This window comes from Chiloscyllium plagiosum, chromosome 43 (genome assembly GCF_004010195.1).
Source record: "Chiloscyllium plagiosum isolate BGI_BamShark_2017 chromosome 43, ASM401019v2, whole genome shotgun sequence".
NCBI classification, from domain to species: domain Eukaryota; kingdom Metazoa; phylum Chordata; class Chondrichthyes; order Orectolobiformes; family Hemiscylliidae; genus Chiloscyllium; species Chiloscyllium plagiosum.
In genome coordinates, this window is record NC_057752.1 from 9,882,230 (window position 1) to 9,909,868 (window position 27,639).

The following is a 27,639-nucleotide window of genomic DNA, read 5'->3' on the forward strand; positions in this document are numbered from 1 at the left end:
CAGAATAAAAACATCTCTTTATTGAGTAGTAATGGAGACTGCTTGCATAAGTTTACAAAGTACACTTTCAATCAAGTCTCTAGTGAAGTGTGCATCAGTGTTTTTTTTTCCTCTTCAAGTGTTGGATGAAAATGGAAAGATGCCTACTGGGGTTGAGGTCCACAGATACCAGTAGTTCCCCAGTCCCAATTCACTATTCTTCACACTCCAGTATATGGACATTGTCCCTCAACGTTCATCCTTCAATTTCCCACAGGGGTTTTACAGCTCATCCATCATATCTGAATTTTACCCAGAACTTAAGAAACCTGCAGAAAAATGGTGCCCATTCTAGATGGCTCTTCTGCCAAAGTTCAACAGTTAAAGAGTCCTGGGATTGACTGCCACCTTGAATTAAAAAGGTGACTCTTCCACATGATGTTGCATAATGTAGCTTAAGATCTAAGTGATTCAATTAGTAATAAGTTGAAATGCAGAAGAAAAATAAAAGGAATCTTACCAAGAGACAAAATGTGGATATATAAATATCTGCTAGATATAAAATGATATAAACCTCTAAAGTAGGAATTCTGAAACAGTGTTCCACAGGCCTTAACTAAAGGCTGCTCAGAACTGAAGTGCATTTTGGTACATCACAAACTTTTAAATCTTCTTTGCAGCTACAGCAGTGAAGTCAGAAGGCAGTCACGGTTCCAAGCTTTCCAACCTCGTGATGCAAGCCAACATATGCTGAAACGCAGTTGAAAAAGAACTTGCTCATTGGGGGACATCAAAAATCTCCTTCTTTATCTGAAATAAAAGTGTTTGAACAATAAATCAAAGTAGCACTTTAAATAAGTGTCAGATACAGTATTTGATCATGTGTTTCTTTTCTCCCCTCCAAAGAGTTCTCCATGCTGACACCATACCATTTGTGTGGGGAACATTGCAAAGGTTTTCCCAATTTATTCACTTCCTGAACTACCCATATATTAAAAAAAAAGACAAGGGGTAATTGTTCTCACACAGTGGTTCGTGTGTGGAATGAACTTCCAGAGGAAGTGGTTGATGTGGGTACAGTTACAACATTTAAAAGACATTTGGATAAGTAAATGAGTAAGAAATGTGTGAAGGATATGGACCAAGCACAGGTAGGTGGGACTAGTTTAGTTTGGGATTATGGAGGAAAAAGTAAGGACTACAGATGCTAGAGATCAGAGTGGAGAGGGGTGCTGAAAAGCACAGCAGGTCAGGCAGCATTCAAGGAGCATGGACTGGTTGGTCTGAAGGGTCTGTTTCCGTGCTGTATGACTATGACCTCAACCAATACTATCTAAGCAAATTGACCAGTCATTTATCAGTTGGTGTGGGGCAGGCACCTCAGGTCCAGAATGACTTCTGCATTTGTCCACTTAAAACAATCAACCCAAAAAGCAATTAATTGGGTGGAGCACTTTCAAATGCTGAGCTTGTTCAGGAGGTAGATTCAAAGCTCCATCCCATTACTCCTCAGGCAATATTCTCCTGAATCAAGTACAAGACAAGAATTCAAACAATTGAGTCAAACATAACTTTATTCTTGAGAAAAGCTTCAACAGTCAAAGCAAACTTATGGTTTAATTCCAAATTAGAAATATTCAAAATAAAAACCAAACTAAGCAAAAGATTGCCTGTGAAAACAACAGTCCTTTCCACATTTTAAAAAAGCCTCACTAGACCTGTACTGGCTTTCCTCATAGCTCTGAATTTTGGCAAGATTATGCAATAATACTTTTTAAAGATATCCTAAACAATACTCACCACTCTGTTTCAGCAACTGTCCCTTTCGTGATTGCTCCATCTTCTCTATAAATTGCTCAAAAATCTTGATGGGCCCAAGGAGGCTTGTTTTCTTATAATCTGAGTGCAGAGAAATTTAAGAGGAATTCACTCACCCATGTGTACTGCATTCCCACATGGTTTCTGTCCAATATTCAGTTTTGTAAGATCATATTAAATGGGAGAAGCAAGCCATTCAGCCCCCCTAAGCCAGCTCTGCCATTCAACAAGATAAGAGCTGACCAGTCATGATCTCAATTCTAATTTCTTGCTCGTCACCCCATCACCCTAAACTCCCTTGGCCTATCAAACATCTGTCCAATTTAGCCTTAATTAAGTCAACCTCTGACAAGGTTGTAAATTACAGTCTTTTCAAGAATAAACCAAGATGTAGATTCACCATTGTTATAGAAAAAAAGACACGGATGGGCCTGACTTTGAAGTTATAAACTGGAGGAAGGCAATTTTAACAAGATCAGATATGATTTGGCCATGATGAACAGAGCAAACGCTTTTAGCGATGGTTTTCCCAATGGAAACCGGCATCCAATGGGGTTCCGCAGCAATCACTTTTCTGACCCTTGCAGTTTGTGGTTTATATAAATGATTTAGACTTGAATGTAGGAGGGTTTATCACTCAGTTTGCAAATGATATAAAAATTGGTGGGATGGTTAATAGTGAGGATATAAATGGGCTGGTCAGATGGGTTGAGTGCAGTACAAACAAGGTAACACATGATGAACTTTAGGACCCTGGGAAGCACGGAGGTTCACAGGGACCTTGGTGCGTACATGCACCAGTCCCTTAAGGGAGTGACACAGGCAAGAACGGTGAAGGTGGCACATGAGATACTTGCTGTTATTAGATGAGGCAGAGAGTTTAAGAGCAGGGAGGTGATGCTGAAACTGTATAAAACATTGGTTAGACTACAGCTAGAGTATTGTATATAGTATTAGAATCCACATAGAAGGGATGCGATTGCAGTGGAGAGGATGCAGAGGATATTTACCAGGAACTTGCCTGGGTTTTGAGTTATGAAGAGACAGACTGGGATTGTTTTTCTTGGAGCACAGAAGACTGAGGGAGGACATGATTGAGATGTATAAAATTATGAGAGGCATCCCTCCAGAGGAGAAATCAACGACGGGGGGTGGGAGGGAAGCAGATACAAGAATTTTAGAAGGGCTGAGAGGAAATGTCTTGACACCCAGAGGATGGTGTGAATCTGGAACTTGCTGCCTGTAAGGGTGGAGGCAGAAACCCACAACATTTCAGAAGTATTTAGACATGCACCACAATGATGGGCCAAGTGCTGGGAAAATGGGATTAGAATAGATAAGTAGTTGTTTTTGACTGGCACAGACTCAATGGGCCTTTCCTGGTGCTGTAGACCTCGAAACCATGCTGCAGGGATAAGAGAGCGCAGTTGATTCTTAAAGCAAATATTCCAGGGCTGGCCTTTTAGGGTCCTGGTGTAGTGGTAGTGTCACTATCTTGGAATCAGGAGATCTAGGTTCAAGTTACATTTGCTCCAGAGGTGCATCATCATATTTCTGAAAACGTTGATTAGAAAACTCTAGCAAGTGGAGGCCTAAACTAGGGCTTTGAAGTCCTTGAATATAGACTTTACCAGCAGAAGCTTGCTCAAAAATAACCATTTCATTTCAGGAACCAGTCCAGCAAACCATATCTGAATTGCATCTGATGAAACCATATCTGCCCAAAACTGTACACATAAATGATGTACTGTAGGGTGAGTAACACCTTGGAGTGAGACTTCAACAGAAGCCAGGATTGTCAGGGGAGAAAGATGACAAAAGTGGATGATTAGTTGTTTTAGGAGAAATGCCTGAATATCGTATTGAACCTGCAGTATTACACAGCATTGTTCTCAGACATGAGATGGTGGCGTTGTGATATTGTCACTGGGCAAGTAATCTAAAGGCCCCTAAAACTAGGTGAATTTAAGTTTATGAAAGAAAATTGAATAATTAAAACAGTCAAGCCAGAATTAAATGTTAGTCTCAGTAGTTACTATGAAATTTATCAATAATCGTATAAAAGGTGATCCTGTTCACGTGTTTTCTTTCGGGAAGGAAATCTGCCATCCTGATCTGTTCTACGCTCAGTGACTCCAGACACACACCAACATGACTGATTTTCAGCAGTTCTCAAATGCAAACTGGGATGGGTAACTTATTGACGACAATGCCCACAGCCTCATCTAGATATTTACCTCTGGTGCGACGTTTCATCTCCGGCTCTTCACCGTTCTCAGCACTTGTAACTTCTTGCTCTTCCTTAGTTTTCTTATCAAGCTCCTTGCAAAGATAACTTTAAGAGAATCAGAGGTTACCCCATTGTAAATTACAAAACACAACTTTGTTTGCCTGAAGGCACTGAAGCAATGTTATTAGAATTAGAATCCCTACAGTGTAGAAACAGGCCTTTCGGCCCAACAAGTCCACATCAATCCTCTGAAGAGTATCCCATCCAGACCCATTACTCTACATTGACCCCTGACTAAATGCACCTAACCTATACATCCCTGAACAATTTAGCATGGCCAATTCACCTAACATGCAGATCTTTGGACCGGGAAGGAAACCAGAGCACCTGGAGGAAACCCACACAGACACGGGGAGAATGTGCAAACTCCACACACAGTCACCCGAGGCTGGAATCGAACCTGGGCCCCTGACACTGAGGCAGCAGTGCTAACCACTGAGCCACCCGTGCCGCCCCAACACAGTTATGTTTGTGGTAGGTGCCTTTGGACACTGAATTGCTTGAAAGAATTTAAAGAGATTGCCATCAGGCAGCATGCTGGCACAAAGGATATTAGTTGAGCACAATGTTAGTTTTGACATTGTTTACTCTAATTTCTGCTTGCTGTGCACTTTTGCATCGTGGAATCAATTTTAAAGATTGACATGCAGCCATGTATGTGCACACCTTTGAAACATCGGTCACATGCAGTCACCTGCACATCACATTCTCAATCGCTGCATGACCATTCGCTTGCATAGTTACCACCATCTGAACAGGCCATGTTTCCATTCAGCAGATCGCTATTACAACCAAAGAAAACTTCCTCCCTCAAAATCAGCAACCCGGATGTCCCCCATGAGGATTGATTCCTTAGTCAGTTATTGTTCTGTGGCACCAGGTTACCTTGCAATTTGCCCAACTGACCATCATTCATGAGTGTTTTGACACAGGATCATGTGGACTTTTCAACCACAGAGCATCATGGCGGAGTCTGATCCGGTCCTCACCAGCCATTTACACATTCTTTCAGCAGGACTTGCTGGATAACAGTCCAGAGTAGAACCCCCTGACAATTTCTCCTTGATGGTATACTAGCCAGTTAATGGCACCTCCCCAATACAATTCAGACTGGAATGTCACTGCCTGAGGTATCGTGCTACAACCTAGCCTTAGCATCCTCGCCATGAAGCTAAAAAGGAAATGCAATTGCCTCATTGGCTAACGTCCAGAAATGCATATGGTGACAGCCAAGGACTGGTTGGGACACCCCTTCGCTGCTGCAACAAACTAGTCTGCAGATGAAAATCATGACCCTTGTTTTGATCTTGCATTTATCAAAACCATAAGGTTCAGGTTGGTGCTGAAGAATGACATGCAACAGCCCAGCATGAGAAAAACCAATTGGCAGAGAGCTGATTTTAATGGGGTTAGAACACAAGAGTTAAAACACAATTGATTTGGAATAAGAGGGCGGTGGCAAGATCGGTAACTGAACAATAGAATCTCTGGTGTGGAAACAGACTACTTGGCTCAACAAGTCCACACCGACCCTCCGAAGATTATCCCACCCAGACCCATTCCGCTACACTACTACTCTACATTCCTCCCTGACTAATGCACCAACCGACACATCCCTGAACACTCAGCAATTTAGCATGGCCAATCCACCTAATCTGCACTTCTTTGGACCGTGGGAGGAAACCAGAGCACCTGAAAGAAACTGATGCAGACACAGGGAGAACATGCAAACTCCACACAGTCGCCTGAGGCTGGAATCAAACTCGGGTCCCTGGCACTGTGAGGCAGCAGTGATAACCACTGAGCCACCGTGCCACCTTCAGGGAGCAGATGGTACGGATGCAATTGAAGTATATTCCCTCTAATGTAAAAAAAGGTAGGACAAACAAATCCAGAATTCCCTGGATGACAAGAGGTCAAAATTAACATTTTTTTAAAAAAAAAAATGTGCTTATGACGTGAGAGACAGAAAATAACAGAATCAACAGGAATATCAAAGGTCTAGAGGGGAGGTAAAAAAAGGAAATAAGACAAGCAAAGAGTAATGAGAAAAAACTGGCAGCTAACATAAAAGGAATTCCCAAAGGCTTCTATAGGCATATAAGCAGTAAGAGAATGGTTAAAGGAGAGTAGGCTGATCAGACATCAAAGGGGATTGACACACAGGGGTGTGGGGTGGGGGCATGGCAGAGTTGTTAAAATGAATATTTTGCACCTGTCTTTATAAAAGAGGATGCTGCTGCCGAGACCACGTTGACAGAGGAAGAAACTCTGTCAACAGAAGGGTTTCAAATAAGGAAGAAATCATGAATGAATTGTTGGTGCTTGCAGTTGACACGGCACCAGGACCAGATGAGATGCATCCAAGGATTTTGAAGAAAAGTGAAGGTAGAAATTTCAGGGGGAACTGGCTACAATTTTTAAAAAAATCTTCCTTGGACTTGGGAAGTGTCAGAAGACTGGAAAATTGTAAACATTATGGCCTTGTCCAAGAAAAGGTTAAGGAATATCCCAGCAATCACAGACCAGCTGTGGTGGGGAACTTTGGTGGGGAAACTTATAATTATTTGGGATAGAATTAGTATTCACATGGAAAAAGGTGGGTTGATTAGGAAAAGTCAGCATGGATTTCTAATAGGAAAATTATGCTTAACTAACTTGGAGGTTTTTTTGAAGAGGTAACAGCAAGGGTTGAAGAAGGTAAAGTTGACGTGGTATATATGGATTTCAAAAGGGCATTTAAAACTGTGCCATATGACAGATTGGAGAGGAAAGTTATAGGTCATGGTGTTAGCAGGACAGTAGCAACATGGATACAAAATTGACTAAGCGATGGTAAACAAAACAATGGCCAAAGGATATTTTTCAGGCTGGAAGAAGGTTTATAGGAGTTCCTCAGGTGTTGGTATACTTCACTTTTCCTGGGGCAACTTCAAAGTTTACAGATGACATGGAACTTGGAAAAATCCTAAATTGTGAAGAGGACAGCATACAATTTCAAAACGGACTTAGACAAGTTGAAGTGGGCAATCGGTGGCAGATGAAGTTCAGTGCAGAGAACTACGAGATGATGTACTTTGAATATCAAAAGACAATATAAAATAGGGGTTAAATTCTAAAGTGGGTGCAGGAGTAGAGGGACTTGGATATGTACGTGCACAGATCATTGAAAGCGGTAGGACAGATGGACAGAGCAGAAATAAAACAGTGTTCTCTGTTTTACTAATTGTGCTCGAGTACTCTTTACTAATAAAGGGTATGGTGGCTCAGTGGTCAGCACTGCGGCCTCTCAGCACCAGGGACCTGGGTTCGATTCCAGCCTCGGGTGACTGTGTGTGGAGTTTGCACATTGACCCCATGTGGGTTTCCTCCTGGTGCTTCAGTTTCCTCCCACAATCCAAAGATGTGCAGGTTAGGTGAATTGGCCATGCTAAATTGCCCATAGCGTTCAGGGATGTGTAGGCTAGGTGCATTAGTCAGGGGTTAATACCAGAGTAATGGGGAATAGGTTTGGGTGGAATGGACTTGTTGAGTCGAAGGGCCTGTTTCCACATTGTAAAGATTCTAATTCTAATTCTAGTAAGGAGGCTACGCTGAACTTGTACAAGAGACTTGTTAGACTTCAGCAGAGTATTGCAGACAGTTGTGGGCCCCACATTATAGGAAAGGTGTGAATGCATGGAGAGTGTACAGAAGTGATTTACTGAAATAGTTCCAGGGATGAGAAACTTCAGCGGTGAGGATAGATTGAGGTTGGGACTCTCCCTGGAGAGAAGGAAGAGAGGAGATCTGAATAAGACTTTCCAAATCGTGAGCAGGCTAAATATAGAATCAAGTGTGAAGCTGTTTCTGCTGGTAAAAGAAATGAGGGGCATAGATTTGAAACGATGTGCAAATGAAGCAAGGGTAATACAAATGAAAAACTTTTTCACACAGTGAGCGGTCAGGGCATGAAATGCCCTGCCTGGAAATGTGGTCGAGGCAGGTTCAATCGAGGCATTCAAGAGGGCACTGAATGATTATTTGGAAAGAAATGGTGTGCAAGGGTATGGGGGTTAAAAAGGCAGGAGGAGATTAGCACAAAGGAGTAGAACTATTGCAAGCACGGCGGGCAGAATGGTCGTCTTCTGCATGACAGTAAGTTTGTGATTTTTGCTCAGAAGGCATTTGTCTGGGCCAGAAACCCAATCTTGGATGTCAACTACAAAAACATGGGTTGTGCTTACATGTAGGTGACACTTAAAAAGATACAAGAAAAGAAGCTGGGAATAAATGAAGTAAAATAGATCATTTTAATATTTTAGAATAAATGTGACTTCTTATAGAATCCAAGTTGATGCACCAAATTACTTCTACAGATGCCTGGACACATTTCAAAATCCTTCTATGGAGCTATTTTTCTGCCTTACTTATACTTTAAAACGAACCCTGATATATACCACCACTACAGTTTCAAAAAAAAAAAAAGGAATCACACTTAAGTCGCTTTCTCAATACATAAAAATACCCGATGTCAATATCCTTCATACCTTATTGTCGGGACACTAAAAGGATCAAATTTATCCACATTCTTGACATCGAGAGGCACTGAAATGCGTCCTGGAACAGCAACAATAATGATGAGCGGAATATACTGCACATACAGTTGAAAGTTTTTTTGTCTATCAAACTATCAAAAATGATGTGGCAACACTACAAAACATAAGTACCACAACCTTTTTATACAGCTTTGTTTAAAAAAAGACGGATGAAACAACAAGCAGTCAGATGGCCAAGGCCATGGAGGGATTTGAACACAATGAGGAGTGTTGAAATTAATCGCTTTAGTACACTCAGGTTTATATCTGGTGCCAAGACAGAAAGAGAACAAGAGAGCAAGACAGACAGAGTGAGCAAAGTTGCCAAAGATTGAGAAGTAGGATACCAAACAAACAGTTGCAGAGCACAGTCAATCTTTAGGAAAGAAAAGACGACAGGTACACAATACCTGTTTTGGGATGAACGGAGAAAGGGCTTTTCAGCAAGTGGTTGATGCCTTTACTGACGTTAATATCCAGACGGGGATAGCAGTACTGCAGCTTAATCTCTTCTAAATGGTGGTCATTCATTTGTTTGGTTAACTGTAGAAAGCAATTTGATGAATAGAAAGTTCACATTCAAAGACAACACAAGCAGGTTGTACAGCAAATGAGCTGACTTCCCAAAGACTGACTGTTATTTCAGCTGCAAATCAATTACCATCCAATGTTTTGAATAAAACCATCAACTCACTTTTGTCACAACCTGCTGGAAATCAAGCCCCGTTATTCTTGAAATCATCACAAAAGTTAAAGATTTTAATGAAAGTTTGCAAAGCCCCCAAATCACCTGTCAGATTGACCCAGGCTATTCCTTGTCATGTTTTCCTGTCAAACAGTCCTTTTTCCATTACAGTTTACGATGAAAAATATATAAAAAGGGTGTTTACAAATCTTCATGAATCTAGTCATGCAACTAAATATCAGCTGTTCACAAACTTTTTTGACTTCAAACCCTATTAACCAATGCTAAACAAACCTAGATTATTTATAAATGCATTGGCCTAACACCAGATAGAGGTGCAAAACCACTGTTCATGATCATCATATTTTACTCTCGTACAAGAGTGTCGTTACATACTGTTACCACTATAACGTAAAGATTCGGAATATATCATTTTCATTACTTGGATACTCGGGTTTTGAAGTGGACAGGACTAGGTATGGCTTGAAGTTTAATTTATATTTAAGGATTGCGTGCATTGAGAGAAGAGCTTTTTTTCAGCTGAACTGTAGTAATTTGTGTGCATTTAACATCCTTGAGGTGAACAGTTTAGTATCTTAGAATGCTAGGAGAAAATAATTGGACCATTGCTCTGCTTTGTCTCCTTTCTTTCTACAGATGTACGAGACACCCTCTGCAATAAGTGTCCTGAAACACAGGGAGACAGAGATAGAAACAAGTTATCCAGAAAGACAGTATCACTGACAAGGCCATCAAGTGTGCAGGCTTCTTTCAGAGAGAAAAAAGGTCATTGAGTAAGAATTGGCCTGACATCAGCAACGTAATTTAGCAATCTACAAAACGGTCAGGGCAGAAAGTCCTGAGTCGCTTAATAACCCATCTTAAGAAATGTGTGATCTGCGTTAGCAGTTTAAGGGTCGATAAAGTGTGGAGCTGGCAAAAGCACAGCAGGTCAAGCAGCACCAAAGGAGCAGGGGAGTTAATGTATAAAGCGATAACCTTACATCTGGGCTGGGGAAGAGGGAAGACAGCAGAGAAGTAAATATGGACGGGCTGGGGGAAAGGTGGGTGGGACATCAATATGTGGATGCAGTTGATTGTGACTGGTCAGTGCAAAGGGTGGAGCAGATACATGGGAAGGAAGATGGACAGGTTAGGTCAGGTCAAGGGGGCAGGATGGAAGAGGGGGGCTGGACCTAGAATGATTAGGGGTGGGGCTGGTGAATTCTACTTTAAGGCTGTATGGTTGCCAGATCCTGAGGCAGAGGACAAAGTGCTCTTCCTCCAGTTTGCATGTGGCCTTCATTTTAACTGTGGAGTCGGCCCAGGATGGACGTCACTGGGCAAGTTGAAATGGCTGGCAAACCAAAAGGTGGAGATGATTGGAGTGTACGGACCATAGATGTTCCCTGAACTGGTCCCAGAGTTTGTGCTAAGTCTCTCCGATGTAGAGGAGACTATATCAGGAGCAATGGATGCAATCAGGTTAGAGGAAATGCAGGCTAATTTCTGCAGGACTCGGACTGACTGATTGGGGCCTTGGACAGAGATAAGAGGGGAGATGGGAGGGCAGGATTTGCACCTCCTGCAGCCGCAGGTAAAGGTGTCAGTTGCGGAGGGGAGGTTGGAACTAACAAGAGTCACAGAACAGTCCCAGCAGAAAGTGGATAGGGGTGGGGAGGAAAATATCAATTTGATGGGGTCAGACTACATGCGGCAGAGGATAATGCACTGGATTTGGAGATTAGTGGGGTGGACTGTGAGGACCAGGGGATTCTATCCTTTCTGTGGGAGATTTCTTTGAGAGCAGAGATGTGGGAAATGGTGGAGATGCAGTGGAGAGCATTGTTACCACGCGGAAGGGAAAATTACAGTCCTTGAAGTTGGAGGACATCTCGGATGACCTGGAATGGAATTGCTCATCCTGAGCGCAGATATGGAGTGGTGGTTGGGAGTATGGAAGTGTGTCTGTGTGGGGTTGAGCTGTGGGAGTTGGTGGCTTTGAAATAGATGTTGATGCTGAGTCAGTTGTCGGACATGGAGACAGAGAGGTAGGCAAAGGTGGTCTTGGTAAACCTAAGGACAGGGTGGAAGGTGTGGGTGAAGTAGGTGAACTGTTCGAGCTATGAAGAGGCAGGAATAGTTCGGACCCATACGGTACCTGTAGCCATCCCTCTGGTTTGTAGGAAGTCGGAAGATTGAAAGGAAAAAAGTTGTAAGGGCGAGGACCAGTTCTGCTAAAGTGAATGAGAGTGTCAGTGGAGGGGAATTAGTTGGGCCTATGGGAGAGGAAGAAACCGAGTGCTTGGAGGCCCTCCTCCTGGGGAATACAGATGTAGAGTGACTGGATGTCAGTGGTGAAGATGAAATATTGGCGGCTGGGGAACTCAAAGTCAGAAACGGCAGAGGGCACGGGTGGTGTCCTGAAAGCGTGGGAAGTTTCTGGACCATAGGGGTCAGGACAAAGTTGCAATAACAGGAGAGAAGTACAATGGAGAGGAGCAGGCAGAGGCAATCAGTTGATCAGGGCAGTCAAGTGTATAAATTTTGGGTAGGAGATAGAAACAGGCAGTGCAGAGTTGGGGAACGATAAGATTGGAGGCTGTGGATGGGACATCTCCCAAGACGATGAGATTGCGGATGACCTGGGAGATGGTGGTGTGGTGATGAGAGGTCAGGTCATGATCAAGGGAGCAATAGAAAGTATCAAAGAGTTGGAGTGTGGCCTCAGCGAGGTAGAGGTCAGCGTGCCAACTACCACCACACCTCCCTTGTCAGCTGGTTTGATGGAGAGTTGGGGTTGGAGTGGAGGGCTGCACATTGCGAGGGTAAGAGGTTGGAGCGGGTAACGGGGTGGAGAAATTGAGGCAGTTCACGTGGAATGTCCTCACGTTCCACCCACTAATCTCTAAGTCTAGCTCATCATCCTCTGCCATTTCCACCACCTGTGGTCTGACCCCACCACCAAAATGATATTTCCCTCCCCACCCCTATCTGCATTCTGCAGGGACCATTTCCTCCATGACTCTCTTGTTAGGTCCACACTCCCCACCAATCTCTCCTCCACACCTGGCATCTTTTCCTGCAGCTGCAGGAGGTGAAACACCTGCCCTCACACCTCCTCTTGCCTCTGTACAAGGCCTCAAAGAATCATTCCAAATTCAGTAGAGATTTAGCTGCATTTTCCCTAACCTGATTTATTGCATCCATTTCTCCCAACATGATCTTCTCTACATCGGAGAGACCAAGCTCAAACTCAGGGACCGGATCAGGGAACAGCTATGGTCTGTACACTCCAATCAACCCCACCATGTCAACTCCCCCTCCCAAATGACAGGCTCATCCTGGGCCGACCCCACCATCAAAATACAGCCACATGCAAACTGAAGGAAGAATACCTCATCTTCCATCTTGTGAGCTTACAACCAGACAGCCTTCATGCATCCCCATCACCCAGCACTTAAACACACAGGAGGTGATAGATGTTTGGAACACTCTTCCACAAGAGCAGCAGTTGATGCTAGATCTGTTATTAGTTTTAAATCAGAGATTGATAAACTTTTGTCAACCAAAAACTTTTAAAGGATATGGGCTAAAGGCAAGTTAGGCCATCGATCAGCTATAATTGAATAGTGGAACTGGCTCAAGGGGTTGAATAGCCTACTCCTGTTCCTAAGGTGAAAAGGGTTGAACCTTCATTTCTTAAAAACTTGCAACATGACTGTTTCAAATAATTTTGTTTTGTTCCTTTGAGTTAAACTACATTGCCATCACAATAGTGAAAAAATAAAACTTGCGGCCTGTCAAGTCAGGTTTCACACTGGAGCGTGACTTATCTGGGATCTTGACACCACAAAGACAGTCCAAGTGACTCACCCAGTGCTCAGTTTTCACACCAGTGGAATGAGAAAGGAGTAACAGCAGAGCTTTATCTAACATTCACATGTTCACCAACCCAAAATGGTGGCATCAATACAATGCTCAGCAGCTAATCAGACATCCAATTTCTTGCAACTTACTTGGAATGTGTGGTTTACCACTGATGAATTAAAATGACACAGCAATTACCCTAACTACGGGATGAAATGCATTATACCCATCAACCTATATATTAGATTGTGCTCAACTGTATGTTATTCTTCATTAAGGCAAACAATCAATCAATCAGGTACTAATGAGTAATTTCTTGGGACAAATATCATCATGTATTAAATGTGGAATGCTCTAACTGCTGATATATGCCATTGCTTGAATAAAACTGCAAGATCAATAAGATACAATAACCTATTGCCTGAAAACAATCCATGGGATGGGATCAAACCACAAACCAAAACCACATTAAATTGCTAGCTTCTGCCACGGTGGCTGTTGTTGGTCAAGGTGGCACACTGTAGGTTTGGTTAACTGAGGAATGAATGCATTCTGCTGTAATATACTACTTTAAAATACTCTATTAACTCTATTTTGGTGAATGCACAAAGGACAATTGCGGTGAGTTCAGAGCTTCCAACACGGATAGAAATCCACTCGAGCTCAGCTTTGCAGTGAGAGGAGAAAGTAGAAAATATTTAAGGGTCAGACAAAATTAAATGCATCACTTTAATGCGGTCATCTCCATTTCTCAATTGCACTGCTCTTTTGAATCACACTCAGTTGTATTATCACGATTTAAGTGATGGTATGACCACTTACAGTGCGTTGCAACAATTTCCAGCGATCGGTTGCATTTCGTGCTTTGTCAAAATCTATTTGCAATCCCTCATGAAACTGTGCACGGCTGTTAAAGAAAATATCTCCATCAATTCATGTACATATTTGAACAAATTTTAAACCATGTGAAAGTATAAAGGAACTAAATTAAGCTTATCGCATCAACTCTTAAGAAAATTGAAATTGACAAGGAGCAGAATGTTAAGAATAAAATTGTTGTGCAATACTAATCCAAGAAGTTCCTGTGTTGACATTAACTGGGTCAACTTGCCCCAGTATTTTACAACAGTAATTTAAATCGCATTTTTGCATCTTTTGTGGTTACACTGTAAAACCTGATGTATCAGTCAGACCTTTGTGCATGTAGATTCCTTCGAAATACAAACTCGGTTATGAAATAGCACCATAAAATGTGGGTCCAATTTAGAGAAAGCGAAGTTCTTTTAAAAATATTCAATTAATTCTCTGGATGTGAGTGCCAATGAAGCAAGCACTTATTACCTATACTACTACTCAGCTGTATCACACTACTATGAGCCAGCTATATTGGTGTGGGACTGAAGTCAAAAATAAGTCTGGCAAGGAAAGGATGGCAAGTTTCCTTTCCTGAAGGACTGACTGAATCAGTTCCATTTTTCTCCCAACATCTTCACACTCACTTAGACATAGCAAATTTTTATTCCCAGGTTTTTCTGCCACGATGGGATTTTAACTCATGTTCCAGGTTTTGAAATTACGAGACCAGTAAAAATCACTGAACACATACAGACAAAACAAAAGCTCCAGGAGATGGAAAAGTACAGCCAAGAATTAACTTATTAGTTGACTGGAGAATGAAGTAAAAAAAAAATATTTACTTGGGTTTTGAGAATTCCTTCAGAAAGTTTAACATTAGCAAAAACCCTTCACTCTTCCACCCATTCTCTCATGGTTCAGGAGATTGGTATTTTATTGAAAAAATACAATTATATAAAAAATGATTAAAAAGAAAACTAAACACCAAGACACAAAAATAAGTTCAAAAGTTACAAATCTATTTAAGGAAGTGTTCTTTTCAATCAGTTATGGGTTAAGAATGGGAATTTGACTTTGAGGTGAAGAATATACAAGATAGGAAAAGTAGACCATTTTGGTCCCTCAAATCTCAGGTTTTTGAATTCTACATTTTCATCGAGGCTTGATAACCTAGGATTCTCCTGCAAACAAGAATCAATCCACCTCTGTCCGATAAATATTCAAACACCCTGCCTCCTAATCCATCTGTAACTTCCTTGTCTTCTAAGAAGGTATTTTCCTAGCCAACTTAGTGTTATCTGTGAATTTAGCTACCATGCCTTTACTACTCTCATGTAAGTCATTGTAAAACATTGAGGTCAGAGCACAGATCCCTGTGGGACCCCCAGTCCTCCCACCCTACCAATCAGAAAGAGACTCATATGCATACTACTTGCTGTCAACCATACTTCCATGGTGATAAGTTATCCCAAACAGCATGACTGTTGATTTTCAACAATATCTGATTGTCACCTTATCAAATGCCTGTTTTGAAAATCCAAATATAGTATGTCTACAGGTTCCCCTTCATCTACAACAAACATGACTTTCCTTTCACAAAACCACATTGATGCTCAATTACTGAGTTTTTCCTGAGTGCCTAGCTATAAAATCTCATGATTGATGCCAACACCATCACCGCAACAAACATCAAGCTAACTGGTCCAATGTCTCACTCTTGTTGAAATCAGGAGTTTCTACTTGCTACTTTTCAAACTATTAGAACTTTGCCTGTATCCAGGGAACTTAACAGCATATCCACTAGCTCATCACCCACTGATTTTCATACTCAAAGATGAAATCACCTGGACTCAGACTTGCCAGCCCACAGCTTCAACAGTTGGCTTAGTACTGCTGCCCTAGTGTTAGTAATTTTGCCAACTTCTCTTCCTTGCATCTGTTGATTTGTAGGTATGACTGAAATTTTGGTTTTATATCCTCTATAAATGAAGATAGAAACATTTTTCCATCCACCATTACCTTATCTTCCATTCCCATTCTCACCTTATTGGACCACACTTCATTTACTTTTTTCCTTATTAAATACATGTAGAACACTTAACGTCATAGAGATGTACAGCATGGAAACAGACCCTTCGATCCAACCCATCCATGCCGACCAGATATTCCAACCCAATAAGCCTGATGAAGGGCTTATGCCCGAAACATCGATTCTCCTGTTCCTTGGATGCTGCCTGACCTGCTGTGCTTTACCAGCAACACATTTTCAGCTCTGATCTCCAGCATCTGCAGACCTCACTTTCTCCCCAACCCAATCTAGTCCCATTTGCCAGCACCCAGCACATATCCCTCCAAACCCTTCCTATTCATATACCTATCCATTCTTAGCTAGCTTCCTTTGTACTCTGATTTTTTTCCTCATGACTAACCTTTTGGTTATTCTCTGGCATTTTCAACATGACAGCTCTGCCAACCATCCAACCTAAACTTTGGGTCCGCTATGTGGATGACACCTTTGTCATCACTAAACAAAAAGGAATTAGAGGAAACTTTCAGGACAATCAATAATACACTTACTGGCATAAAATTCCCCAAAGAGGAGGAAAACAACAACAAATTGCCATTCCTAGATGTCACGGTAGAGCGAACAGCCAATGGGGAACTTCAAACCAATGTCTACAGGAAAACAACACATACCGACCAAATATTGAACTACAGAAGCAATCATCCCAACATCCACAAACGAAGCTGCATTAGAATATTATTTCAATTATTCACCATACACTGCAGCATAGAGGAACTACGCAGAGCAGAGGAAAATCACCTATACAGTGCATTCAAAAAGAATGGGTACCCAATGAACATAGTCCACCGATTTCTCAGCAACAAACCCAAACAAGCAGACAAAACACGTACAGAAACCCAAGCCACTCTCCCCTACATCAAAGACATCTCAAAAATGACTGCCAGACAACTCAGACCCCTTGGCATCATGGTAGCCCACAAACCCACCAACACACCAAAACAGCAGCTAATGAACTTGAAAGACCCTATACAGACAATGAGCAAAACTAACGTCATTTACAAAGTACCATGCAAGGACTGTAACAAACACTACATTGGACAAACAGGTAGAAAACTAGCCACGAGGATACATGAACATCAACTGGCCACAAAACGACATTACCTACTCTCACTAGTATCCTTACATACGGATGAGGAAGGACACCATTTCGATTGGGACAACACATCCATCCTAGGACAAGCCAAACAGAGACACGCACGAGAATTCCTAGAAGCATGGCATCCCAACCAGAACTCTATCAACAAACTCCGAGTTAGACCCCATCTACCACCTCCTGAGAAATAGAACAGGAAATGATGTAACCACAGAAAATGATATCACCAACCCCAGGAAACCGAAACACAAATAGAAAGCGAGCCATAACACCAGTGCTTCACCAGAGGCTCACTGATGAAACCATGTCACTGTAATGGTAATCAAATCATATATGCTTACACAATGTGAGATATCAGTTAATTTACTTTATTATTGCTGTGCACATTCAGAACATGCCTTGCAATTTAATGAGACATTACCTCTTAGAACACAAGCAGGCCTGGCAGTCAGAGAATTCCAATGCGAAATGGAACAAAACTATCCAAATTTATCAACTGACAGAACTCATTAATAAATTCACCAATAAATAACAGTAGCTAGATGTCATCTAAAATCCTATACATATTAATAATCACATAAGGGGAAAACAGAAACAGATCAAGAATAGCTATTTTGGCTAATTTAGAAGGCTAGGACTAAGGGTCAGAATCTAAAAATTGGAAATGGATCGGAGTAGTGAAAACAAGAAACAATTTTGCACATAAAAACTGGAAGATTGAAACTCTCTTTCACATACAGCAAATGATGATTGGCCAATTGTTAATTTTAAAACCAGGATAGATTTTACTTCAAAAGTATCAAAGATTATGGGGGGGAAAAAATTTGGGAAGACAGAGTTGGGTGACAGGCGAACCATGATCTTAGTGCATTATAGAACAGACTAAATGGCTGACTAATTCCATATTAAATCTGGTTAACGTTGAATCAACAGCACTGACAGGATCACCACTTGTGACACTACAACTTAAACTGCAGGTCTATTTCATCCAGGTTATCTACTAGCCTCGGGGGGGAAGAGAGAAAGAGATTCACTTTAGTAGTAAGAACATGAAGTGAAAGGTATAATTCTAAGGGGGTGTGTAGGAGCTGAAGGACCTGGGTGTGTAGGTGTACAAAAGCGGGCAGGACAGCTCAAGTGTGTGGTTAATAAAGCACACAACATCCTGGGCCTCATTAATAGCAGCATGGAATAGAGGGCAAGGAGGATATGTTAAACTTGCACAAAATACTACTTTGGCCTCAACTTTAGGTCTGTCCAGTTTTGGGTACCACACTTCAGGAAGGATGCAAAGGCACTAGAGGGAATGCAGAAAGGGATCGGATTACCTGTAAGGGCAGCACGGTGGCTCAGTGGTTAGCACTGCTACCTCACAGCGCCAGGGACCCATGTTCAACTCCAGCCTTGGGCAACTGTCTGTGTGGAGTGAGCACATTCTCCCCTGGTCTGTGTGGGTTTCTTCCAGGTGCACGGGTTTCCTCCCACAGTCCAAAGATGTGCAGATTAGGTGGATTGGCCATGCTAAACGGCTCATGGTGTTCAGGGATGTGCAAGCTAGTAAATGTAAACTAAAAGTAACAGGGTAGGGGAATGGGTCTGGGTGGGATACTCCTCGGAGGGTCGGTGTGAACTTGTTGGGCCAAAATGGTCTGTTTCCACAAATTAGGGATTCTATGGTGAAAAGATTGAAGAACGTCCCACGGATGAGGAACAAATCAGTTACATAAATTAGGCAAGTTGGGACGGATATCTTGAAGAGCTGGTTAAGAGGAGATTAGATAGATGCATTCAAAATCAAGAGGGTACTGGGAAGAGTATGTCAGGAGAAATTGTTCTCAAAAGGAAGGATTGAGAACCAGAGGCACACTTATGGTGATTGGCAAAAGAAGCAACGGCAACACGAGGAGAAACTTCTTCATACAGCGAGTGATTAGGATTCATGGTGGATCAAGGCTTCCAAGAACAATTGGATTATCTATAAAGAAAGAATATGCTGGGTTACAGGGAGATGATGGGAAAGTGGCACTATATCAGTTGCCTATGCGGACAGCCAGCACAGACAAAATAGGCAAAGTGACCTCCTAAGCTGTAACAATCTAGAAATTCTGAAAAGACAATTACTGCTCCTATCTGGACTAGATCCAAAGTATAAGCCCAGGGACAGGATAGCAATATGGAGATATTAATCCAAGAAACCTTTTACTTATACCAATTAAAAACAAGAAAGTGAACGATAGATTCATCAAAAATGTACCAATTCCCATCAAAGGATATCATCAGGGACCAGAGCTAAGACTTTCTGCCAAGTTTCTTTACTGCCAAAGACATCTTGTTTATTCAGAACGTAGTCTTCAAAATAGCTATCAATCACAGTGATAGATTCCCTACAAATAGAGCAAAAACAACATAATTAGCAATCATTAATAAATCACCCCCAGCCCACTATCCAGATCACTGCATTGCAAGCAGAAAATTACTTTCATACACCTGGGCTTCCAGACTGCCAAAGATCAAATTCAGCACACTGCTAATTATCAACTACTTTATGCTCCCCACGAATGAGATTTCACTTATTCAATACACAATATACAGAACCTTTGACTCACTGAGCAACACTGCAAGCAATTTGAGTGCACTGTATAATAAAAGGTTTTGTGTGCACACACCTCAGTCCAAGAAAACACCAGAGAAAAACAAATGCTGGAGCCATAATATCCAGTCTCATAATTGCCACAAAGCTAAGGTTTTGATCAACAGCCTTGAATAAATTAGTCTTTGATCTCACCAAGTGGTTAATCAAACGTAAAAGCACATACTTTTAGTAGGATAATGCAGTTTTAAATGGTATAATGACCCCATAGTTGCATGAGTGATCAACTACAGATGGATACATTCAAACGTCTTCATAAAGACTTGCACCTCAACACATCCAAAATGCTTCACAGCCAGTGGAGTATTTTTCAGTGTAATCACAGCCACAATACAAGGAAATCCAGAAGTCAATTTATACAAGGCAAACACCAATGGAGATAATGATTAGATCTGCCTTTTTCATGTCAATTTGAAGGAGAAGTATTGGCAAGGTCACGAAGGATAACACCCTTGCTCTTTTTTGGTTAGTGCCATCAGATCTTTTGCATCCACTCAAGAGGGCAGTTTCAATGTTCTCATCCCAAAGAAAATACCTCTAATAAAAACGTCTGACTTTGTGGTTAAATATCAGGTGGGGCTTGAACACATGACCAGGACAGAATGAAATAAGAATGGTTTAAAATTAATCCACAAAACAAGGTTAATATAACGACATGTAACAAAGCCATTTTTTAAACTCCAGTGTACTCACTGAATAGAAGGATGAATGGGACTATTCAAACGTACTTTCTTGATTGTATCCGTTCCACCCTGTAAAACGGTCAGCAACATTTGGCATTATAAACAGATGGCAGAATGGATACATCCTACTTTTTATCTAAAAGAGCAACTAATCTCACGGCTGAGAAGATACCTACCTTGACCACACTCAGGTACTCTGCAACAGCGGACCGAGCTGCCTGGGAAAGTTTCCGTGCACTGTCATCACAGACCCAGCAATGGACCCCTCTTCGGCCAGAGTACACCCAGAGACGGTGTTGAAACCCAAAGTCCTCTGTGATGCAAACAAGGGAATCTGCATTATATAGACGGTTGAGAATCTATGAAATTTAATTTCAGAATATGTGCACCACTGCATCTCTGTTACTAAAGGAATACCTTCAAGAACAATATTGTATATTAGGTCCAACCTGATAGGCCACCCGCATCAAGTTATTCTGAACAGTACACTTGTTGCTGGTGATCATTCACAAGCTCAGCACCCAGGAAAGCACTATGTTGAGACTTCCACATAGGAAGAGACAAGTCATCTCAGCAAACTTCATGGAGAGCCCAGGCAGAATGGGAGAACATCATGTTCCTGTTGCTTAACTTCAGGAAAGCAATAAAGATAGTTGCACAAGTGGTTATCAAGCACCTCTGGGATGTTTTTTTAAAAATTATTAATTCACAGGATGTGGGCATTGCTGGCTAGGCCAGCATTTATTGACCATGGCTAGTTGCCCAAAGGGCAGTTGTGAGTCAATCACATTACTGTGGGTCTGGAGTCACATGTAGGCCAGACCAGGTAAAAAAGGACACCAGTGAACTCAGTGGGTTTTCCTGACAATTGACAATGGTTTCATTGTCATCATTAGACTTTTAGTTTCAGATTTTGAATGCAAATTTTTCCATCTGCCATGGTAGGATTCAAACCCAGTTGTCTACAGCGTTACCCGAGGCTCCAGATAACCAGTCTCATGATAATACCACAAATCCATTTCTTTTGGGGAGGTAGAGTGAATGTGTTTCGAAAAGTTAGTACTGTTTTAACTTTTACCAGTAATTGAAATCAGCATCGATCCAAAGCTCAGAAACAAAGTATTTCCACAGAGTTAAAGTGCTTGCTGTTGTGCTGGCCCAGATGGACCAAACAACCCAAAGACTCGAACTATCCTCAGGTTGACTCAATTTAACTCAAGCAGTATTCAGCATGTTACAACTAACCTTAACGCTCTGGTGGCAAGGGAGAGATCAGCATCAAAGAAAGCAAAATAGGTAGTGTTCAAGTTTCCAAAAATTATTCATGTACTCCTTTGGAACATGAGATGCGTGGTCCACAGACAGGTGCTCAAGAACAGAGACTGCTAATCCATGAATCGAGAGGTTGTAGCGCACTATGGAACCATAGTGCAGAACAAGTCAGTACTTTTAGGAGAAAAGAATTGAGCAAAGGCAGGAAGCAGAATTACTGGGGGGAGGAGGAGAAAAGAAGTAATTTAACCTTCCAATGCTCTGTCCAGAATCTTGATAGCAATCGTCATTAGTGTCCAGCACTTGTGACAAATATCTGCAGAGCTAAAGAATATAAATAACTCAACAATTTTTTTCTGAATAATCTTGAACATTATTATAAAATACATGCTTTGATTGTTATCTACATGAGATATTCAAAAAAGTAAAATATAAGCATAACAAGCCCAGAGAACCCTGGACAAAAAAGGAAGGAAGGCTTTTAGTAGATACAAAGGCAGTAAACCAATTAAGGCACTCGTAGGGTATATAAAGAGCTGGGGGAGCTTAAGAAAGCAATTGGGAGAGCAAAGAGGCAGCATGGAAAGACATTGGTGGGTAAGATTAGAGAATACCGTGGGATTCTCCATGTATATTCAGGAGAAGAGGATAACCAGGGAATGAGTAGGGCTCATTAGGACCCAAGACTACAATCTGTGCATGGAGCTGGAGGACACTGGTGGTGTGTTAAACGAGTACTTCACACCTGTCCTCCTTCAGGAGGAGGATGGAGGTATAGAATTTAGGAAGAGGAATAAAGAGGCTCTTCAGCAGGTTGACATAGGAAGTGAGGAGATATTGGAGGTTTTGGTGGGCTTAAAAGTGGCCCAAACTTTTAATTTTTCTCTCGCCACAGGGAAGTGCTACAAGACGGTTGACTGCTAATGTGGTTCCATTTTTCAATAATAGGCCAGTAGAAATAAACCAGGGAATTACAGATCAGATCAGTGAGTCTTACATCAGTGGTAGGGAAAGTGTTGATGAAAATTCTGAAGAAGGAGAGAATTAATCTCCACTCAGAGGGGCAAGGTTTGATCAGAGATAATCAACATGGCTTTGTCAGAGGAAGGCCTTTTGTAACAAATTTGATTAAACTTTTCAAAAAGGTGACGAGGAGTGACGAGATGAGGATTGTGCATTTGATGTAGTTTATAAGATTTCAGTGAAGCCTTTGGACAAGGTCCCACAGGGATCCAGAATAGCTTGGCAAGTTGGATCCAAAATTGGCTTAGTGATAGGATACAGAGGTGGTGGTAGAAGTTTGTCTGCATAAATGGAGGCCGGTTTCCAGGGGTGTACCACAGCAATCAGTGCTGTGTCCCTTATCGTTCATGTGATCTACTTGGGGGAAGTAAGTAGATTTGTAGATGATACAAAGATTGACTGGGTAATTAGTGAAGGAGAAGGTCTCAGGTTACAGGAAGATCTCGGTGGGTTGGTCAGTTGGTAGATCACTGACAGATAGAATTTAACCCTGAAAAATGAGTGGTGATGTACTTTGGAAGCAGTAACACCACAAGGGAGTACTCGACGAATGACACTATAAAGCTCAGAGTAATAAAAGGGATGTTTGTCCACAGATCCCTGAAGGCAGCAGGACAGGTTAACAAGACATGACACATGCACGCCTTTATCAGCTAGGGGATAGATTATAAAGATCAGGGAGGTTATATTGCAGGTTGTTAAAAAACAAAATTTTGGTTAGGCCACAGCTGCAGAACTGTGTGTAGTTCTGGTTGTGTCACTAGAGGATGTGACTGCCTTGGAAGGGGAGGGGAGGGGAGGGGAGGGGAGGCAGAGTAGATTCACCAGGATGGTGCATTTTAGCAGTGAAGAGGCTGGATAAGCTCAGGTTGTTTTCTTTGAAGCAGAGAAGGTTGAGGGGTGACCTGATTAAAGTGCACAAGATTAGAAGGGGCATGGACAAGGTGAATAGGAAACAGCTGTTTCCCTTAGTTGATGGATCAACAACAAGGAGCCATAATTCTACGGTGAAGGACTGGAAGTTGAGAGTGGATTTAAGGAAACTTCTTTTACCCAGAGGGTAGTGGGAATCTGGAATGCCCTACCCGGGAAAAGTAGAACACATAACCTTTAAAAACTATTAGATAAATCACTTAACGTCATAACATTCAAGGACTAGTGGAGTTGGGTTGGCATAGACTCAATGGCTCGAAAGACCTCTTCTGAGCTGTATGACTCTAAGACATTAGGAAAAGCAAACTATGACAAACTAATAAGCTATCTTTTTTCCCCCACCTTAAAACAAGCATGTAACAGTTTTTAAAAAATTATAAGCAGTGAAATTCTTCATTGACCCATAAACTATTCAAAATCTAAATCAAAATCTCATAAAATGGAACTCAAAGCTCTGCTGGTTTCTAACATTCCAAATTAATTGAGAGCTTGTGCTGTGTATACGTCTTCTAAATAACTGCATAATCCTCATTTTTGAATCTTCAATTTCTGATGAAACCACATAATAGAAAATCTAACACGTCTCTGTCAGTGAAGTTTTACAACTCACAGGAAACCTCAAAAAGCTCCTGGTTGAACATATTTATCTTGCACAAAAGAAGCATTTGTAATTTTAAAATTACTTTAAACTAACTGCGTTCGTTATACACTGGAGTACCTCAACATCCTTGGTCAACAGTTTTACTGTCAGGATAAGGGAAATGCTTTTAGCAGTGTTAATGCAGATTCAGTGCTCTTCTGCAGCCCAAATTACAAGTGTGAAAAACATAAAAGCAACTTTCCCCAGTTCTGACAAAAAATGTTATTAACCCAAAACATTAATTATGTTTTGTTTCTCACAGATGCTGCCACACTTGATGACTGTTGCCAACACCTTAACAACTCAGGTTTAGCACCACATAGCCAAAACAAAAGTTCAAAACATCAACATACCTGCAACAGGTTCGAACATCATCATAGTCTGTCATGTCAATATCAAAAACCAGCTCTTTACTCTCAGCATGGAAGGTTCCTGACTTCATAGAATTGTGCTGGCTTGGCTACAAAAGAAACACTTTACAGTTATGAACTGATGGTAAGATTCCCACCCTACGTCATTAATTTTTATTGTCTCTCTTCTCTTCATCCAGAATTTTTAACATTTTTGCAACATATGATACCAGGTGCCATCTGACTCTTGGTTAATTGGCCATTATTAACAACTGATTCTTCACAGCTTTTCCAATCTGTCTTATTGTGCAGCTACCCCGGAGAACAAACATCGACAGAAAGGCATCTAATATTGGTTCCTTAACTGCAATCAGGATTTCCCTTTACAATGCTTTCTCCCTTTACCCAGGGGCAATGAAAGCTACTGCATTCCATAATCCACTACCCAGGCTACAAGGTTTTCTTTACTGGATGTGATCACTAGCCAGCTCAGGTATTTTTACCCATCTCAGACTGTTCTGGAAAAGGTGGTCAGCTATTAAATATCAACCTGCAAATAATTCCAACACATACCAATAACAGCTCATATCATCAGACATGGCATGGCATGGCAAGAAGGTTGGAGCCTCTACCAATATTATTCATAGCTCCAGATCATGCAAAACACGCACATCGCCACAGCCGCTCACACTGAGTGACTTGGAAGATCTCTTGAGATTTCATGAACTGGCTTTGACTGAAAATCATTCAAAATGTTTTTAAAACATCTTCACTCTTTTCACAACACAACACATTCAGCGAGTATAAAATGAACACTGACCAAAGGTCAAAGAACAGGAATATTAATTTGTCTTCTCTCTCAACACTTGCAGCCAGACATTCTAAATATTTCCAACATTATCCATATTTTTACAGTAAAAAAAAACCCCCCACCAATTCCTGGAATATAACTACATTGATTTCTTTCTTAAATTTGTAGATCATGGTAGTCTCTTATTCACCATTTATAATTGGAGCCATCTGAGGTATTGAATATAAAAAAGTTACCTTGTTTGAGTAAACAGCTCCAATGTCAACCTTATAAGGAACCATTTTCTGCATTTCTTTCTCCAGTTCATTTTGATTATTGAAAGACAGATAACGCACGTAGATATCATCTTTCAGGGTGAAGGAGAATTCTCGATTCTGGAAATAGGTCTTGAAGACTGTTGACACAAAGAAAGTGTATCTATCTAACTGATAGATTTGAGTGTAAAACACCACCCTAGGGATGCACTCTCTTAGAATGAGTCTTTAGCTTATTTAACATAACAGGATGTCTTCTAACTTTCTGTGCGACACAGACTTCATTTTTAAAGAATTTCATTCACCGCTGGCAGACACAATCATCTATATTTCACCATACTTGTTGAGTTCCAAGTGTTTGTATTCCTAACCTAATCTATATTTGGGAGAGGAAAAATATAATTCATTTAAGGCTGGATGTTTTTACATAGGTCTGGAGAGCATTTTCAAATGCATGGTAGGCAGCACGGTGGCACAGTGGTTAGCACTGTTGCCTCACAGCGCCAGAGACCCGGGTTCAATTCCCGCCTCAGGCGACTGACTGTGTGGAGTTTGCACGTTCTCCCCGTGTCTGCGTGGGTTTCCTCCGGGTGCTCCGGTTTCCTCCCACAGTCCAAAGATGTGCAGGTCAGGTGAATTGGCCATGCTAAATTGCCCGTAGTGTTAGGTATAGGGGTAAATGTAGGGGTATGGGTGGGTTGCGCTTCAGCGGGTCGGTGTGGACTTGTTGGGCCGAAGGGCCAACAATGTAATCTAATCTAATCAAGATTATAGTGAAATCCCAATTGCAATAGTTGTGTGCACTGTGTCATAAATGCTCATAAGACTGTATTTATTACCCATGTCTCATTACCTTGGTTGTGTTTTCGTAAAGTTACTAAGTGACTGAAACAACTTTAAACAGCATTAGTCAACCATTATCTGGGGCTAGAGATAGAAAAGCTAGGTTCCTTTCATTATAAGGTACTGGTGAGCTGGTTGCACTGTTAACAGCAAGAAATGCACTTATTAGTTTTTCCTGCTACCAGCCTACAACAGATTAGTTGAAAACAAAGTTACATTTGAACAATGCGAATGGTGCCTTAGACGAGCTCTGAAGCTTCAAGAGATGCTATTGAGCGCACAAAACCCGTGTAAAACTACACAATTCTGAAATGCTGTATAAACGACAGCAAGCTCAGGGTCGCATTTGAGTAACCTTGTGGCAGAAGCATTGATTTAAATGCAATTCTTGCCAATAAGTTATTTCAGTTTCTTTCCAACAATTTTGCTTCTTTTTGGGTGGGAGGGAAGAAGTCAAAATTCGTGAGTTTTGCAGCAACTTACAGTAGTCAAAGTAAGACAACAATTAGTGCGATGTTTTCACATACTCTCAAGCACATACCAAAATGCCGAACTTTCTGGCATGATTAATCTATTTAATTAGTTCATTTATACTTTTTAACGGGAGAATTACAAAGTAGCAATTAAATGCATTTAGTCTAAGTTTGCATAAATACCAAAACGCAGGGAAACAAGTTCATTCAGTTTTACCCAAGTCAAGGAAGAAAATCTTTCACATAACATTAAAGCAGCAAAATGAACTTAGAAAAAAAATTCCTCCTTACCACCACCATAACTTAACCACCTGAAGTATTGGGAATATGGGAAAAGACGTCTATAATAAATGGGCAGCAAATCTGGTAATTCAGCCGCATCATACTGATTCCCTTCGGGCGCCATTTCTTTTGTCGAAAAAGGCGCGGAAAAGCTGTCACCCAGAAACCCTGG

The 27,639-nt window shown here is 41.4% G+C and overlaps 1 protein-coding gene across 2 annotated transcripts; it reads right to left on the minus strand.

Annotated features, from left to right (window-relative positions):
* On the minus strand, positions 1-27,639 carry prim1 (DNA primase subunit 1). Of its 2 annotated transcripts, XM_043682004.1 has the most exons (13): positions 27,477-27,639; positions 25,852-26,009; positions 24,808-24,914; positions 22,109-22,182; positions 20,763-20,899; positions 20,597-20,655; positions 19,528-19,637; positions 14,042-14,118; positions 9,075-9,207; positions 8,617-8,686; positions 4,035-4,132; positions 1,780-1,878; positions 1-789 (listed from the first exon to the last, which is right to left on the minus strand). In XM_043682004.1, exons 1-13 carry the CDS (start codon positions 27,589-27,591, stop codon positions 770-772), a joined length of 1,257 nt encoding a protein of 418 aa, XP_043537939.1. In that variant the 5' UTR covers positions 27,592-27,639; the 3' UTR covers positions 1-769. The 2 variants fall into 2 exon arrangements, with proteins under 2 accessions (XP_043537939.1, XP_043537940.1); XM_043682005.1 differs by lacking the exon at positions 19,528-19,637 and having other exon boundaries at positions 14,042-14,126.